This window comes from Aotus nancymaae, unplaced genomic scaffold (genome assembly GCF_030222135.1).
Source record: "Aotus nancymaae isolate 86718 unplaced genomic scaffold, 86718_ANA_hifiasm-v0.15.2.pri h1tg000020l, whole genome shotgun sequence".
NCBI classification, from domain to species: Eukaryota; Metazoa; Chordata; class Mammalia; order Primates; family Aotidae; genus Aotus; species Aotus nancymaae.
The window spans coordinates 41,764,417-41,781,766 of record NW_026988432.1 but is presented as its reverse complement, the minus strand read 5'-3'; the positions used below and the strand labels follow the sequence as shown (position 1 = coordinate 41,781,766).

The window sequence follows — 17,350 nt, the reverse complement described above, 5'->3', positions numbered from 1 at the left end:
CCAAACTCAGGTAGTCTTACATATATGTGCTTGTTAAGTACTCAACTGAATACTTGAGAGGGACTCTGCAGATCTCCACTGTTCTCTTTCTGTGCACTTATCTCCTCTCTGGTACTCTGCCTTGCAAAAGCTGGTCACTTGGCCTCCAGAACTCCTTGCTCCACCTTCTCAACTTAAGAAAATTGCCAGTATCTGCCTGAGTCCTCTCTCTCCATGCTGTAGCCTGGAACCTCTCCCCAGGCAAGTAAATGGGCAATTCAAGTTTGCTTCTTTTTTTCTCTCTCATGAATCGTATCTTCCCATTCTTTGTCTATGTCTGCTATATTTTGTATATTTGTTCAGGCAGATCTGATCCCTATACTCCATCTTGGCCTGTAGGTTTTTGTGTGAGTGATAAAAACAGCGTATCTATATGTTAATTAGACAAGTTCATAAGACAGAAAAAACTGATAATGTGAAAAAGGTGAGGATTATTGAGTATGTCTTTGAGTAGGTGTGAGAAGACAGCTTGGATCCAGTGGAGAGATTAGCCTTAGGCAGCAGATGTAAAGTTCAGAGGAAAGAAGGAAGCCATAAGGTTAACAAACCAACATATAGACACAGATTTTTTATTTTCTAAATATATATTTGTTGTAAATAATGGTGTGATATAGATGGGGAGAGGTATATAGATGTTAGAACACTTATATAGGTGTGTAGAGAACAGAAAATGTTAATGGGATGTTATTAGGATTATGGACTCGGGTGACTTTTTGGGTGATTTTTATTTCTAAACAACTTTTCCTATTACCTTTATAAGAAAATATGCAAAGTAACATTTTAAGAATTTAGATAAACTAGATGGAGATTTTGTTTTGTTCAGCTGTTCTCAGCACCTTGTGACATTACTCATTTGCTCAAAACCTCTAATGGTCTCCCATTACATTAAAAGAAAAGTTCTATCAATAGCTAACCAGATCCTCCATGATCCAGCTTTTCCCTGCCACTGTCACATTTATCTTTTTGGCTTCACCTACTCCCCCTCACGTTCATTCTGCTCTAGCCATACTTGCCTCTTTGCTTTCTTGAACAAATGAGGCATCGCTCCCACATCAAGTTGCTTTGCAATTGTTGTTTCCATACCTGGAACATTCTCCAGTCTCATGGCTTGCTTCCTTATACTATCTTTTCTCCAATGTCACTTTCTCAGTGAAACCTTCCCTGGCCAATCTATCTAAATTGCAGTATCTTTCCTTCTTGACATTTTGAATCCCTTTCCTGATTTATTTTCTCCTTAACTACTTGCCATCATATGACATACAATATGCTCTTTTAAAAAACTGTTTCTCATTTACTGCTGGTTTTCCACTGCCATGTAGTTTTTCACACACACAAGCAACAGATATAAATCCCAGAACAGTGCCTGACCCAGAGTAGGCATTTAAATGTATTGATAAAAGCTTGCAAAATGTTTTGCTCAATTTTGAAAGACATGTCTTTGAAAACTCCATCTTGGGAGATGTGATTAATCAGAGGTGCCAGGAGACATAGAACATTGCTACATTTCCTGCCATAGACAAGAGCCCACAGGGTGAGGCTGCTCTGATCCGTGTTCATTCAGGTCTTGAGTCCACAGGTCTGAGAATGAAACAAAGAGCCAGAGAACCATGGAGTGGGGATGGAGGTCACTGGAATGGCTCCAAGGGTTGCATACAGGGGATGCTTGAGGGACATGCCCCAAGAACAATGGTAGGAGATGGGTTCGGCACTCAGTAGTATAACACCTAGTCTTAAGTTGCAGTTTAATGAGTCTAGAGGAAGAAAGAAAAGAACAGCCAAAGAGGCAATTGTGTAAAAAGCTGTTCATCCAGACATTCCCAACATCAATATTGAGTTACGATTGGAATGTAAAGTGTATGTGTGTGGTATGTGTTATAGGGAGAGTAGAGTAACAAATGGCAAAAGTTGACAGAGGCCAGATCATGGAAGGCCATGCTAATTTTATTAACTTATATAGTGCATAAAGTCTAAAATTTAAAATTACAAAGGTTTTCTACAAATCAATAAGAAAATACAAATAACCTATATTAATTAGAACAGAAACCCAATTCAATTATCTTAAACAAGAAAGGGACTTTATTGGCTCACAAAACTTTAAAGTCCGGAGGTAGGGCAGGCTTTAGGCACAGCTGGATCTAGGGCCTCCAGAAAAATGACATCGGAACTTAGTTCTCTTTACATTTCTGCTAGCATCCAAGTTTCTCCTCAGACAGACTCTCTCCACATGGCACAAATTCAGGCTTACATGGTCCTTGGTTCCTGGGATCACTATAAAGCCTTCTTTCCAGTAGTTCCAGCAGAAGTTCTGTTGAGGGCTCTCCTTAGCCTGGCTTAAGTTATATACCCATTCTTTAATCACTGTGGCTAGGAAGCTGTGGGACTCAGGAGGCCAGGCCTGGTCATGTGCTCACCTAAACCACAGGGAATGGGTTCCCCACAAATAAATAAGGGTTGTGTTACCAGAAGATGGAGAAAGAGATGCTGAACAAACAAAGATATCCACACATAACCTAATAGAAAGCAGGTAAAAGATACAAACAATCCACAGTAAAACTATAAATGGCCAATAATCATGAAAAGAACCCCAATCTCACCATTTTTGGTAACAGGGAAATGCAAAATAAGAAAGGATTCTTTTTTCTTTTTAGCCCAACAGATAAAAACTATCAACTAGAGGTATGGTTATATGAGGAAATGAATACTTTCCATACAGTTGGTGAATATACAGTTATGAAGGCCTTTGGGAAGACTAAAGGTGGTTAGAGAACAAACTCTTTGACCCAACAATCCACCTTACTGGGGACTCCAGCCTCAAGAAATATTCACATGCATGCACAAAGACACCTGAATAGGATGTTTACTTTGGCAATGTAATAGTGAGAGGAAAAAAAATTTAAGGGAATAAATAACGGCATTTTCATAATATCCAATCCTATTCAACCATTAAAGAAATTTAAAGATCTGTTATCTGTGTTTTTGAGACCAAAATTTAAAAATGCAAGCTACGGAACATGAGATCCTATTTATGTAAAAAGTGTTTTTATGTGTATATATATTTGTATGGAAAGGTGACTAGAGGATGTATGTTAAACTGTAAGTGGAATGTGATCGGCAGCACTGGAGAAAAGGGTCTCTCTATTCAAAGTTGTGTTATGTTTTATACAACGAGAGGATAGTCATTAGACTTTCATAATTAAAAAAGAAAAATGGGCAAAAGCAATTCATAATAGGAAATGCAAATGGCCAGGAAACATGAAAAGATGTTCCTCCTCATTAATATTCAGAGAAAAGAAAGAAATTTTGCCTTTCAGATTGGCAAAAATTTTTAAGGATTCAGGGTTGGCAGGACAGTAGGCAAACAGGCACTCTTAACTAATGATGGAGTTGTAAATTGATAAAATCTTTTTGGTAGTATTCCTCAAAATTGCAAATGTGCATTCTGATCCAATAAATTTCTAGTTACTCATCCTATAGAAATACCCACACAAGTAGCAAAATACATGTACAGGAATGTTAACTATATCTTTATCTATAATGAACCTAATTATCAAACCATAGGGGAATTAAAGGATATTCGTGCAACATAAATAGTATATAGTTATGAAAAAAGAATGTCTTCATCAATGTAGAGGGAGAGGAGGCATGTCTCAGTGTAGTGCATGTGAAATGAGGTTATTCCTACTTTGTATGGTAGCTGAGAATTAAGAGTTAATCCATGATAAAGCATGTCAAACAGTGCCTGCACAGCAACCACAGGTGTCAGCTATTAACACATTTTTGATTAAATAAGTATATGCCTAAATCTGGAAGAACAACAAACCAAATTATTATGAGTTCTGTGTAACACTGTGAAAGGAAATATCCTTTTTTCATTTTACATTTCTGTACTGTAAAAAATTCAAACCAGCAACGTTTAATAGCTTTCACATTTGTTAACCATAAACACAAATTTATAAAGGTTTAATAGTCACCACCCATGGCATGGTGCATATGTCCCTGGAGTCTACCAAACCAGCCAGATCTGAGTTTTATCTCTAATCAGTGACATGCAAGCCACATGATCTCTGAATCTTGCTTTCCTAGCCTACAAATGTAACTGAGACAGGTATAGTGTCTAATCCAATGCCTAGCATGCAGATTATTTCAATACATGTAACCCTCCCTTCAATTTCCATGAATATGAGACATATTGCTAAAGATCAAGTACCAACTGGGTATGACTATAGGGAGCTTAACCTCCACCAAAGACAGAAGAAAAAAACCAGCAAATGCTCAGTAGCTACTGGGCAGATATCAGCAGTGTGCATGACCTAAAATGACTGCTCATTCGCAAACCAAACAGATGTTCTGGCTATGCCACTGCTTGGCAATTGTCACATCACCACTTCATCAGAAACTAGGCACTCCCCCAAATTTCTGTGACTATCTGTGTGGGTGTAAATGAATGTGTGGATGGAATTTAAAAATTACTACATAGTTATTTAAAATCTATTTGTCTAGTGGGGACTAAGCCTAACCAGAGATAGAAAGTACACATCTTATTTCCTCCTCTTGTGTGCCACCATCCAGTTTTTGTTTTTGTTTTTGGTCCAGTCCCTTTTCCCCACAGAGCTTTACCTTAGCCTCAGAATCCTTTCTGAACAATGTACAGATATTAGAGTTGGCAAGACAAAAACAGTATGTGCCAACCCTAATACTACTTTTTCTACACTCACATTACCAAGTATCTTTGGCATTTATGATAAATCTATCACAGGGAAGCTTCCTTGTATAAACGATCTTAAAAAGCATGACATAACAGCCATTGAGAAGTTGCTCCCTTCTTACCTACTCTGATACAAGAATTCTGTCATCCCAGCTGTCTTCCAAATATGCCACCTCAAAACCTACTTGGAAAGAAGCCAGTTATAAATAAATAAATCAACTCATCACTTATCTTAGAGCAGAGGAGTTTATAGCTTTATTGGACATTGACTTGTTTCCCCTCAGCCACAAAAAGACCCAAACAAAAGTCCCTACATTTTCTTGTATAACTTAAAATACATTATATCATTACTACATATTTATACTTCAATAAATCTTAATCTATAAAGCACATTTCTTATAATTGTTATCAGAAAATCTATAAACAAGCTCCATTCTGCCTCACTTCTCCACCAGCTGGCCTTGCATTTATTACTATGCTTTTTAATAGGCTCATGCAAAATCTCACCTTCCATTTTTAAACTTGATCCTAGCACCAGATATAACCAAAATCTCTGAACTAGGAAGTATTTATATTCACATGGGTCATTTTCCAAAGAGTGATGCCCATTATGGAAAAGCCTTCTCTCATATTCTATATTTTAACTTCCAGAGTTTTCTACTAAACAGTAGAACCACAGTACTTGGGATTCTCAGCCAAGGAGTATATAATCCTACTACTACAATGTATTACTTTAATACATTTTAAAAAATGTGTTAAGACTGAAAATTAAAAAAAATAATTCAATTCTGATAGGATAGTTAATAAACTAGTTGTTAATAGTCTAGTTGTTTATTTTTTTAAATAGAATGGTCCATTCAACTTAACATGTACGTACAACCTCAATGCTATTAGAGATTGATTAGTTCTTTAAAATGATTTACAAACTTCCAAATTGTGATAGAGTATTGTGGACTCACCTCTGAAGAACACTGGAGAGTCGGCTAGCTCTTTGAGCCAAGTTCTCCTCCCCCTCCAAATACAACACCCTGGTAAGAGAACTACAGTTCTGGGAACCTTACAGGTGACCTCCCCGGGGGAATGCTCAGACAAGGGGAAGAGGCTAACTTACATAAAACAGCTTTGTACCAAACCCCTATGATTTACAGTGGAAGAAATACCTACCTATTTATGGTAGGAGTACAGTACCTAACACAGTGCCTTGTCGGTAGAAAATGTTTAATAATAAATGCATGGCTGCTTTTTTAGCCTGGTGTTCAACCCTTTTGTACCAAAGGAATAAAAAATAGGTAACCTGATACTTGTCCACCTGTTAGGGAATTTTCTGTCCTTAACAAAGATGAAGGCAAAATAATGATGAATTCAATCTTCATCTCTTTTTCTAAAAGCCATGACAGACCATCACCCTTATGTTTACATCTGCCCTTTAACCCTGCCATCCACTACAAAATTTTCCCTAGTGCTACAATTTCTACCTTCATTATTTTAAAATTGTTTAGACTGTATACTTTTTAATAATATATGGAAAAACATTATTTTCATTAGTAAAATAACTCCAAATTATAGAGGATGAGTAGCTTTTGAATTTTCCTGCAGGCAGAATACATTTAGATAAATTCTTGATACACTTCAATTCTAAGATCAAAGTATTTGTATATCTTCCCCAATCTAGATGTCCTATTCACTTTTTGATGTTTTATTACCAACACTTCTTATCTGAGATCTTATGGCTCATTTTGAGGCGTTTAGCCATCCTTTATCCTCCGTTTTCTCAAATGCATATTCAAATTAGGTAAAAGCAAACAAGGGTAAATTTTTAAAAGATGGTTTAAAATAGTTTTCAGATTTTGTAATTCCTATGTTGCCTTTTAATATATAAGGTAATGTATTCTTATAAAGAACATTTCAATGATCAATGCAGAAATAATGTTATTTGTCTTAAAGGAAACTTTCAAGAAAGGGACAAAGAATCAGGTAGTTCATTATTTGGAAAAGTAATAGAGACTATAAACATCACATGGAAAATTTAGGCATTAAGACCTGAATTAAGTTTAAAATTTCAGTTTCTAGGCAGATATGACACCATTTCTTTCAAGATAAAATCGTAATGGTGAGTGAAGATTTTTACATTTCCCAGTGGATTTTCTGACAGTCAATTGGGAAAAAAACTATTCTTTATCATTTCATATTTTAAATTTTGTCTTCATTTCTGAAGAAAAAGACCTGAGTGCTGATTCTTTTTTTTTCAATTCCTTAAACTTTCACAACATTCAGAAGTTTTTCTGCATTGTGTCTTCTCTGATGTCTAAAAAGATTTGAGCTTTGACTATATGATTTCCCACACTGAATGCATTCATAAGGTTTCTCCCCAGTATGGATTCTCTGATGATTAATAAGCCCCGAATTCTGGCTAAAGGCTTTCCCACATTCAAGACATTTGTAAGGTTTTTCTCCAGTGTGGACTCTCTGGTGTTGCACAAGAATGGAACTTCGGCTGAATGCTTTCCCACACTCAACACATCCATAAGGTTTCTCCCCACTGTGAATTCTTTGATGAAGAATAAGGGCTGAGCCCTGACTGAAGTGTTTTCCACATTCATCGCATATATGTTGTTTCTTTCGAGAGGGATTTCTCTTTCTTTCAAACCTGCCTTTGGGGAAACAGGTTTCTCCATATTTAAAAATTTGAGGAACACCCATATTGACAGTGCCAGGAACTTCATGGGATTCTACTGCTGAAGGAAGCTCCTGCTTTGGAGCTAGTGCTCCATTTTCAGTCCTACCATCATCATCTGAAATAAACAGAAAATGTAAATATCACTCATTATTCAGGGAAAAAGGAACCTAAAAAAATTTTTTTTAGTGAACTAAAATAGCTTGCTTGCACACATCTATAAATCACTCTAAAACTGGTGTTAAGGCCTATTCTCAAAAGAGAAAAAAATGAAATTACTCTGAAATAACAGTATAACATCATGATATGAGATTCTATCAGAATAAAACATAGACAAGTGGTTTATAAATAGTAGTCAGAAAATAAAGGGCAGAAAGATGGTAGATTATAAGATGTTAGGGAGACAAAGTAATGTGGCTAGGTATGGATAAAATTTTGTACAAATAAAATCAAATAAAATTGGTTATTAGAAAATCATTATAATGTTCTTTTGCTTTGAGAAAATGAGAAATCACATCAAAATATGAAGATGTACATTAAAAAAATATGTCAGAAAGTGGCTATTTCTGAAATGAACAAGACAAGTCAAGTCACAGTCAATATTAGATTAAAAGCAGAACACAGGAGTCTTGACAAGAAGGGCCAATGATAAGCTGGGGGCAACCTATGTTAACTAAAGACATGACATAAAAATTCAGTGTGCCCCTAATAAATGAAAGTTTTCCAATAAAAGAAGCTTGCCCTGTGTGGTATTTGTCATGGTACTTAGAAAAACGGTTATTACTAAGCCTCAGTGAAATGTGTCCAATGAAAGGAAAGCCTGAATTACCAACATGTGGTACCATCGCTCCCATTCAGGCAGAGATAACACAAGTGTCATTTAAGACTTTTCTGAAACTTCATGCCTTAAGGAGTTAAGATACAGTTCATACAGGGTGAGGAACTGCTTTCAGCAAAGAGGAAAATAATAATTAACAAAAAGATAAAGTCAGGAGATAAGGCTAAGAGAAAGAGACTGAAAGATTAGAGGGGGCTACTGAGGCTTGGAGACTTGAAAAACAAAGGAGTGAGTGTGAAGATTAAGTGGAGACAAACAGCACAGAGGAAACAGAAATGCCCAAGTGTGGAAGAGACTTATGGGTGAAAAGCCATTCTAAAATTCAGATGATGAGAAGTTGAAAATATCAGCCCCATATATCAAGGATGATGCTTCTCAAACTTTATTGCACAGAATGGCCCATGAAACATGTAAAACTGCAGATTTTCAGCAGACTTAAGACAAATCCCCAAAGCTCTGATTGGCTGGCACTGTCCCCTCAGATGTGAAGAAAACCTACTCAGATCTCATTCAGTGGCATCCCAGCATCATCTCCAACTACCTCAAGGAATGATTACCAAAGCAAAGTCAAACAAAATTTCATCTTAGTTCACATAAACATAAGAAAGCAATCCAGCAGTTTTAGGAATATACTGGGCTATATCAAAGGATACATATAAGTTTATGGTGTTAATTGCCAATATATTGGGAAAGACTGGTCTCAGTGAATTAATACAACTATGAGCTTTTAAAAAAGCTTTTTCTGGCCGGGCGCGGTGGCTCAAGCCTGTAATCCCAGCACTTTGGGAGGCCGAGGCGGGTGGATCACGAGGTCAAGAGATCGAGACCATCCTGGTCAACATGGTGAAACCCCGTCTCTACTAATACAAAAAATTAGCTGGGCACGGTGGCGCGTGCCTGTAATCCCAGCTACTCAGGAGGCTGAGGCAGGAGAATTGCCTGAACCCAGGAGGCGGAGGTTGCGGTGAGCCGAGATCGCGCCATTGCACTCCAGCCTGGGTATCAAGAGCGAAACTCCGCCTCAAAAAAAAAAAAAAAAAAAAAAAAAAAAAAAAAAAAAGTTTTTTCTGCATTTAGAGCATACTATAGCCAAGGAGTCTTTTTTTTTTTTTTTTGCATAAATACTTAGACAAAGGAAAAAAATTACTCCAAGTATCATTTCTACAAAAGAAGCTTCTTAGAAGAAAATGACTCTAGGTAGGAGTTGAAGAAAATCAAAATAGTTAAATATTTAGAAAGACTTCAGTGATGCACAACAAAGAAATTAGAAGAGGCTTCAGGTAAGCTTACTGTACCAATAGAATTAGGAAGAAGATTGAAAGTAAAAGGATGGAAAACAGATGACAAGTAATACTGAATGCAAAATAGAGGGACTTGGTCTATGGGTGGGTGCTTGCTCAAAGTAAGGCAAATGCTAGCCTGACATGGGCAAGTCTTTTTAGGAAGGAGACTGAAAGGGAAGAAAAGGTTGAAGATGTTAATGTCTAGGAATAAAAGGTCTGAGGCCAGCAAAATCAACTTAATTAGAAATAAATCAAGATCTTGTATCAGGTTGAGAGTGATCTGATTCCCCCACATCCCCACCAGTGAGAGCAAGCAAAGTTCTGAACAAAAGGCCTACACTCTATTTCACCCTCTGGCCCACACAGAGTTCTGGTCCTCACCACAGTGCCTTAAGGAATGGAGCTCCCAGGATGCCCACTTGAGCTGGTTCTCCACAGCATCAAGCTCAGAACTTGGTAATCCCTGAGCTTCTTCTTGAGATACCATGTCTTCTACTAGCACTTCTCGTTTTCGTCGACGGAGAGAAACCTGGAAACAGAAAGATTTGATTCAGAGAAGGAATTTTAATGAGAATCAGAACTAAAAACATGTAAGAGAAACTCCATAAAACATATATTGCAGAGGCCTAGATGGCAAAGAAGCACAGATAACAGGGAGTGGTAGGGGAATGGGGGAGAAGGCATAAACATCAACTTAGTTGAGTGGAATTAATTCAGCAGCTTTGCCTACTGCGATGGCAGTGCTTCTCACCCAGGAAATGACAGAAGCAAGCTCACCGGTTGTCCAGGGTCATCAAGTTCACTCTCCAAATCCTCCAGCACTGTCACTGCCTCCTCTCCATTCTCTGGATGATGATCTCGAACCCAAGTCTGTAGCTCTTTGGGAAGGATGGCAACAAACTGCTCCAGCACTACCAGCTCCAAGATTTGTTCTTTTGTGTGTGTCTCTGGCCTGAGCCATAGACGGCAAAGTTCTCGGAGCTGGCTCACAGCCTCACGAGGCCCAGGTGAATCCTGGTATCCAAACTGCCTGAATCGCTGTCGGAAAATCTCTGGGTCAGGGAGATGGTTCCAGGGGATACTTGATCCCTCTTCACCATCAGGATCCTCCTCCAACTTCACTCTCAGAATTTTTTCCTCTTCATCTGGAGTTGGAATGATAAGTATTGAATCTTCTTCCACTGACTGTGCAGACATTCTGATTTATAATACTTCAGGAAAGGACAACTGAGGCAGAATATAAGCCTCAGGGCAACACCCCGTTTTCTTCACGGTACTCCTGAGGTACAAGAAATATAAAATACATAAATGAGCAAAAATATCCTAAGAATTTGGACTTACACTGATAAAAGAAGTAAAAGATACTTGTTCTTTGACTGAAGTACAAACTTCAACCAATAACCTACACCAGGAGTTGGCAAACTACAGCTTCATGGCCAAATCTAGCCTGCCACCCATTTCTGTACAACACTTGCATGAAGAACAATTTTCACATTTTTAAATGGCTGTGGTCTTCACCACAGTGCCTTAGAGAATGGAGCTCCCTAAAATTAAATGAATCCCTAATGATATTTTAGGGAATGGAGCTCCCCAAAATCAAATGAATACTTCATGACATGTGGAAATGATATGAAATTAACATGACTGTTTCCATAAATAATTGTATTTATTCATACTTCACACTACAATAGCAGAGTTGAGTAGTTTTGACAGACTAGATGGACTAAAAACACCTAACACAGTCATGTACTACATAATGACATTGGGGTCAATGAAGGACCACATAGATGACAGTGGTCCCATAAGATTATAATGGAGCTGAAAAATTCAAGATTCACCTAGTGACACTGTAGCTGTTGTAAGGTCAAATTACTCACATGTTTGTGGTGATGCTTGTGTAAACAAACCTGCTGTTTTGCCAGTTTAGCACATACAGTTATATATGGTACATAAAACTTGGTAACTAAGCAGAGAAGAATGATGAAAGAAAAAAAACAGTAACAATAACAAACAACTATGTTACTGGTTTATGTATTTACTATACTATACTTTTTTATACTACACTATTTTAGAGTGTGCTCCTCCTACTTATTAAAAAAAAAAAAAGGTTAACTGCAAAATGGCTTCAGGCAGGTCCTTCAGGAGGTATTACAGAAGGCACTGTTATCATGGAGATGACAGTTCCATGCACGTTACTGCTCCTGAAAACCTTCCAGTGGGACAAGATGTGAAGGTAGAAAACAATGTTATTGATAATTCAGACCCTGTGTAAGCCTAGGTATGTGTTTGTCTTAGCCTTTAACAAAAAAGTTCCAAAAGCAAAAAAAAAAAAAAAAAAAAAAAATTGGCCAGGTGCAATGGCTCATGCCTGTAATCCCAGCATTTTAGGAGGCTAAGGCAGGAAGATCACTAAAGTCCAGGAGTTCAAGGCTCCAGTGAGCTATGACTGCACCACTGCATTCCAGCGTGGGCAACAGAGATGCTGTCTCTAAAAATTAAATTTAAAAATAGCAAAAAGCTTACAGAATAAGGATATAAATATATTTGTACAGCTGTACAATGTGTTTGTATTTTAAGCAAAGTATTATTACAAAAGAGTAAAAAAGTTTAAAAAAAAAAAAAAAACCTAAAAGTTGGCTGGGTGTGGTGGCTCACACCTGTAATCCCAGTACTTTGGAGGCCAAGGCAGGTGGATCATGTGGTCAGGAGTTCGAGACCAGCCTTACCAACATGGTGAAACCCCGTCTCTACTAAAAATACAATAATTAGCTGGGCATGGTGCTGTACACCTGTAATTCCAGCTACTCAGGAGGCTGAGGCAGAACTGCTTGAACCTGAGAAGCAGAGGTTGCGTTGATCCGAGATCGGGCCACTGCACTCAAGCCTGGGTGATGGAGCAAGACTCCATCTCAAAAGAAAAAAAAAAGTAAAAGTTTGCAAGTGAAAAAGTTCCAGTAAGCTAAGGTTAATTATTGAAGAAAAAAATGTTTTCTTAATAAATGTAGTGTAGCCTAAGGGTTCAGTGTTTATACGGTCTATTGGAGTGTACAATAATGTCCTAGGCCTCCAAATTCACCACTCACTCACTGACTTCTCAGAGCAACTTCCAATCCAGCAAGCTCCATTCATAGTAAGTGCCCTATACAGGCATATCTTTTTTTAAAACCTTTTATACCATATTTTATTCTATCCTTTCTATGTTTTGATACACAAATACTCAGCATTGTGTTACAATTCTCTACAGCATTCAGTACAGTAACATGCTGTACAAGTTTGTAGCCTAGGCGTAACAGGCTATACCAGATAGCCTAAATGTGTACTAGGCTACACCATCTAGGTTTGTGTAAGTACATTCTATGATGTTCACACAAGGATGAAATAGCCTAACATATTTCTCAGACTGTAGCACTATCGGTAAGTTATTCATGACCTTATTTACTACATGACCACTTAAAGAAAAAGTTTGCCAATCATAACCTACTAAGACAACGAATACTATGTCAATAATCAGAAGAATCCAATTAAGAACCAGACTACTTCAGTGCTTTCTAAATGTGCCTGACCGTGGAACCCATTATTTGCAATTCAGAACTGGTGTTTCCTGACACACACAGATCAACTCAAAAGGAAGATTCGCTTTATTATTACGTGCTTAAAAAATTTTTCTTTACAAAATGTTTTTTAAAAACTTAAATATTTTTAAGGTGTTTAAGAACTCCTTGGACTCAAAATATATGTGAAAAAATGTTCACTTGCTAAGTAACAGATCACGTAATATTGAAAAGATCATATGTGAAAAACAGATCACATACTTTTGAAAAATTATCTTGCACATAATATGTAAATATTCAGTCTTCCATCACACCACAAGTACATTTATATTTATAATGATAGGCATTAATCGCAGAAAATTCTATTAAGAAAAGGCACTCACATAAGCACCTTAACTTCCTGCAGTGGTCCAGTGTCTTGTCCTTACACTGGATGACTCACTCCCCAGCTTCTACCTTCAGGAAAACTGTATGCTGTTCCTGGACCTTTATTATTTGCACTATCATGCCCGTGCTGTTGTTTACGTCACATACTAGCAATGAGCAATTCAGCCTACTCTTTTTATTTACTCAGGGCCCAGAATCTGAACAATAACAACTTAAAAAAATTTATTGTAACTCAAGCAAGATGAAGACTGAATCAGAAAAGGCCTTATCAGACAATACATACTGGTTTAATTAAATATTCTGGAGTGTGGTGGCCTTATAAATAAGGTCTAGCCAACACTCATTCGTTTCTCTTCCAAGACCTGCTTATCAATGGTTCAAGTATTTCTACACAAATTTCTCTTCCTTTTACGTTGTAGAGCACTTGTGGGACATGGAGGGGAAGGCCCACGGTCCCGGCAACGTTTGGGCAGGGTACCTAGTCCCAGGTGATCGCCCACCTCACTGCCGCATTGACCCGCTGTGTAGCCCGACCCCGGCCCAACGTCCTCTAGCCCCTCTTCCCAGCACTCAAGACAGCGGATTTCAGATGACCAAAGGCCACCCTGTGACAACAGCGTCGGAACCATGGCACTTCCGCCCGCGGCCGGAGAGACTACAAATCCCAGCAGCCCCGCGCAAGCCCCGCCCCACTCCCGCCTCCTCCCAACACGACTCCCAGAATCCTCCGCGATACGCCAGGGCCTCGAAATAGAACAAAACCGGCCAGTGGGGGAGGGGGAAGATGAGGGTCTCGGAGGACACGGAGGGTCAGAGGACTCTCCGCAGATGCCGAAGACCCAAGCAGGCCTCCCGCTCCAGCCTACCTCTCCCCGCCCCATAACTGCTAGGCGCGGAGGCTGCGGCCTGTTCCCCGCGTCTCTCGGGAAGCTGAGGTAGGTCCGGAGCAGGCTTCCCCGCCGGCTCCTGCTAAGACGGCCGCAGACCCTAGCCCGGTGTCTCCCTCCCTCTCATAACGTCCCCGCACACCGGCGCAAACCTCCGGCTCAGGAACCGCAGCAGCTTCGCTGTCCACGACAGACGCAGAAACGCCGCTAAGAAGCCTTTTCCCAGAAGCCCCCGGCGCGGGCTGCTTCCGGTCTGCGGGCCCGAGGAGGCGGGGAGAGGTGAAGCCCACGTTGCCATGGAGAAGCGCCCCGGGCGGGGGAGGGGCGGCCCCACGACAATAACCGCATTGAGGCTGCGCTTGCCCTCGCGCCTCTCCTCGAACAGCCCAGCGTCCTCGGGACCGTTGAAAAGAAAAGAAAAGAAAAAAAGAGAACTCTGCCATTAAGATAGTCCTTACAGTTTCGCAAGCCCTTTCACATGCATTATCTTGTGGATCCTCTCAGTAATCCCCTGCAAGAAGGAATGAAAGCGAGTATTTGTGAAAGCTTACTACATTGTGCCAGGCGGTGTCGTCGTGCTTTACATGTCATTTGTTTTCACAAATAAATGATATAGGAACTTTCATTATCCCCATTTAACAGCTGAGATAATTGAGGCACAAATACCGTAAATAACTTGACAAGAGCTCACAACTCAGTTGTGGGTAGCAAGATTTGAAACCAAGACGTGATTCAGATCTTTGGCTCCCACTACTTATGTCACGGAGCTTAATTCTGACCAATTTATCTGTCAGGAAAACCAAAAGAGACAAGAGTTTTGGCAGTGATGTCACGGTGAGTTTGTAGAATGCATGGTCATTTTCAAGCTGGGCATTTTATACCATAAAATAGCTGCTGACGCGATCATTGAAAATTACAAATCAGACCACTTCACTCCCCCATTTAAAGGCCTCCAAATTATGCCATAATGATTTATGGCATAAAAACTTTTTATAATGATCTGTAAGGCCCCTGTGGTCTGTTGCCTGCCCGTACCCCCAGTCCCTGGCGCCCCCAATCACTGCAGCTCTTCAGCTCATTGTGGCCCAGGATCCTCAGCCTCACAGTCTGCCTTTCATGGCACATGACCCTTCATGGCACTATTATTGATGGAAGTGATTTCATTTATTTACTTGTTTTTTGTTTTGTTTTGTCTGTAAGTCCTTTAAGGGCAAAGACCTTGTCTGTTTTGTTCACCACAGTATCCCATCCTAGTCCCAGGATGCTGACTGTCTTTGGTAAATAGAGAACTCGATAAATATTTGTTGAATAAATAAATAAATAGTGAGCTGATTACATTGCTGCCTTTAGGTCACATGTCTGGCATCAGACACCATACAAAGGAGCCCTGTTGTTTAAGGACGTGTCAAAAGTGTAGGTCCAGCCTTCTATAAGCATTCCGGTGTCTTCAGGCTTCGACTTTTTGGTTAATTCGGGAAAATGCCCTTCCCAAAGTGCCCTTAGACTCTCTAGATTCATGAATGAGAGAGCAAGTGAGCGAGCAGCTGATAGTATTGCACTGCTTTTCACTCTGACCAGAGCTCTTCTCACAACCCCTGCTAACACTCTTCATTGCAGGAAGCGTCAGAAATCCAGCACTTTCATTCTGCTTCTTGGATAGGACCAGTAAGCAGCTTGGCTCCTCTTCCCAGCCTTTCCCTCTTTTCTTTCTTAAAGGCTAACTGAAGGCATCTTTGTTTTAAGAGTTTTTACATCTAATTAATGTTGGAAGACAAAAATGATAAATCTCAAAACGAAACCTTGTGGAAGTTAAAAATGTTGCAGAATTTTACAGAACACTTTTCCTGTGATTATATTCTGTTTGTTTGTTTTTGAGACAGGGTCTTCATTCAGTGAGCTAAGACTGTAGTGCAGTGGTACAGTCTTAAGCTCACTGCAGCTTCGACCTTCCGGACTCAGTGATTCTCCCAGCCTCTTGAGTAACTGGGCATTTTATACCATAAAATAGCTGCTGACGTGATCATTTAAAATTACAAATCAGACCACTTCACTCGCCTCTGTAAAGGCTTCTATTTTATGCTGTAATAATTTATCTTGAAATGCTTATGGAAGGCTAGACTTATACTTTTGACAAGTCCTTAAACAACAGGTGTGCTCCACCATGCCTAGTTAATTTTTTTGTTTGTTTTTCACAGACGAGGTCTTCCTATGTTTCCCAGGCTGATCTCCAACTCCTGGGCACAGGTGACCCTCCTGCCTTGGCCTCCTAGATTGCAGGCATGAGCCACTGTGCCTGGCCTCCATTCTATTATTCCTAATTCTTTCTAAAATACAAAATGGAAACCACAGTGAGGTTTTCCTCACTAAGTTACTCTTTTGAGGGCAGAGGCCAATAATACCTGCTTTGAAACATCATCCTTCTGAAGTCCTCTGGGATTTTTCCTGAATGATGGCCCTTGATGCCATCTTAAAGATCTAGTCAAGATAGAACATCATGTTCCTCTGGGCAACCTGAATGGAGGGAGCAGATTCATACCAGGGCCTGACAACTTTGCGCGTATCCACATAGGCCACATAGGTAATGCAGGAACCACAGCTAATCTGAGTCTTGGCAGAACACCTTAGGATCCTCCCAGAAGATGAGCGCAGAGGCTTGTAAGTAGCTACTGCAAGGCCATTTCCCACTCAGCTCCTTGTCTTCCACAGAGACCGTCATGAGGCAGTTTATCATTGCTTCCTGGTTCCAATGAGCCATTCTGCCTCACCCGCTTAGAGTACAGCTGCAGGTTATAACAAGGCTTAGCTGCAGCATGGCATTAACCCCTCAGCAACAAGGTGTCCACAATGCATGCTGTAGTCATACAGCCCCTTCTGTTTTGGTGTCATCATTTTGGTATCTGAGACAAAAGCTCAAGGAGAGCTGGCATTTCATTTGCTTTCATTGTCTGTGTAAATAATAACATGTCTAAATTCAAAAAGGGTTCAT

At 39.6% G+C, this 17,350-nt stretch overlaps 1 protein-coding gene across 2 annotated transcripts; it reads right to left on the bottom strand.

The window, feature by feature from the left end:
* Window positions 1-1,959: 1,959 nt before the first annotated feature.
* Window positions 1,960-14,607, bottom strand: ZNF24 (zinc finger protein 24). 2 transcript variants are annotated; one of them, XM_012447258.3, is made up of 4 exons: window positions 14,517-14,607; window positions 10,317-10,818; window positions 9,921-10,068; window positions 1,960-7,536 (listed from the first exon to the last, which is right to left on the bottom strand). In XM_012447258.3, the coding sequence occupies exons 2-4, from the start codon at window positions 10,734-10,736 to the stop codon at window positions 6,998-7,000; spliced, it is 1,107 nt and encodes a 368-aa protein (XP_012302681.2). In that variant the 5' UTR covers window positions 10,737-10,818; window positions 14,517-14,607; the 3' UTR covers window positions 1,960-6,997. The 2 variants fall into 2 exon arrangements, with proteins under 2 accessions (XP_012302681.2, XP_012302682.2); XM_012447259.3 differs by having other exon boundaries at window positions 14,507-14,590.
* Window positions 14,608-17,350: the final 2,743 nt, after the last annotated feature.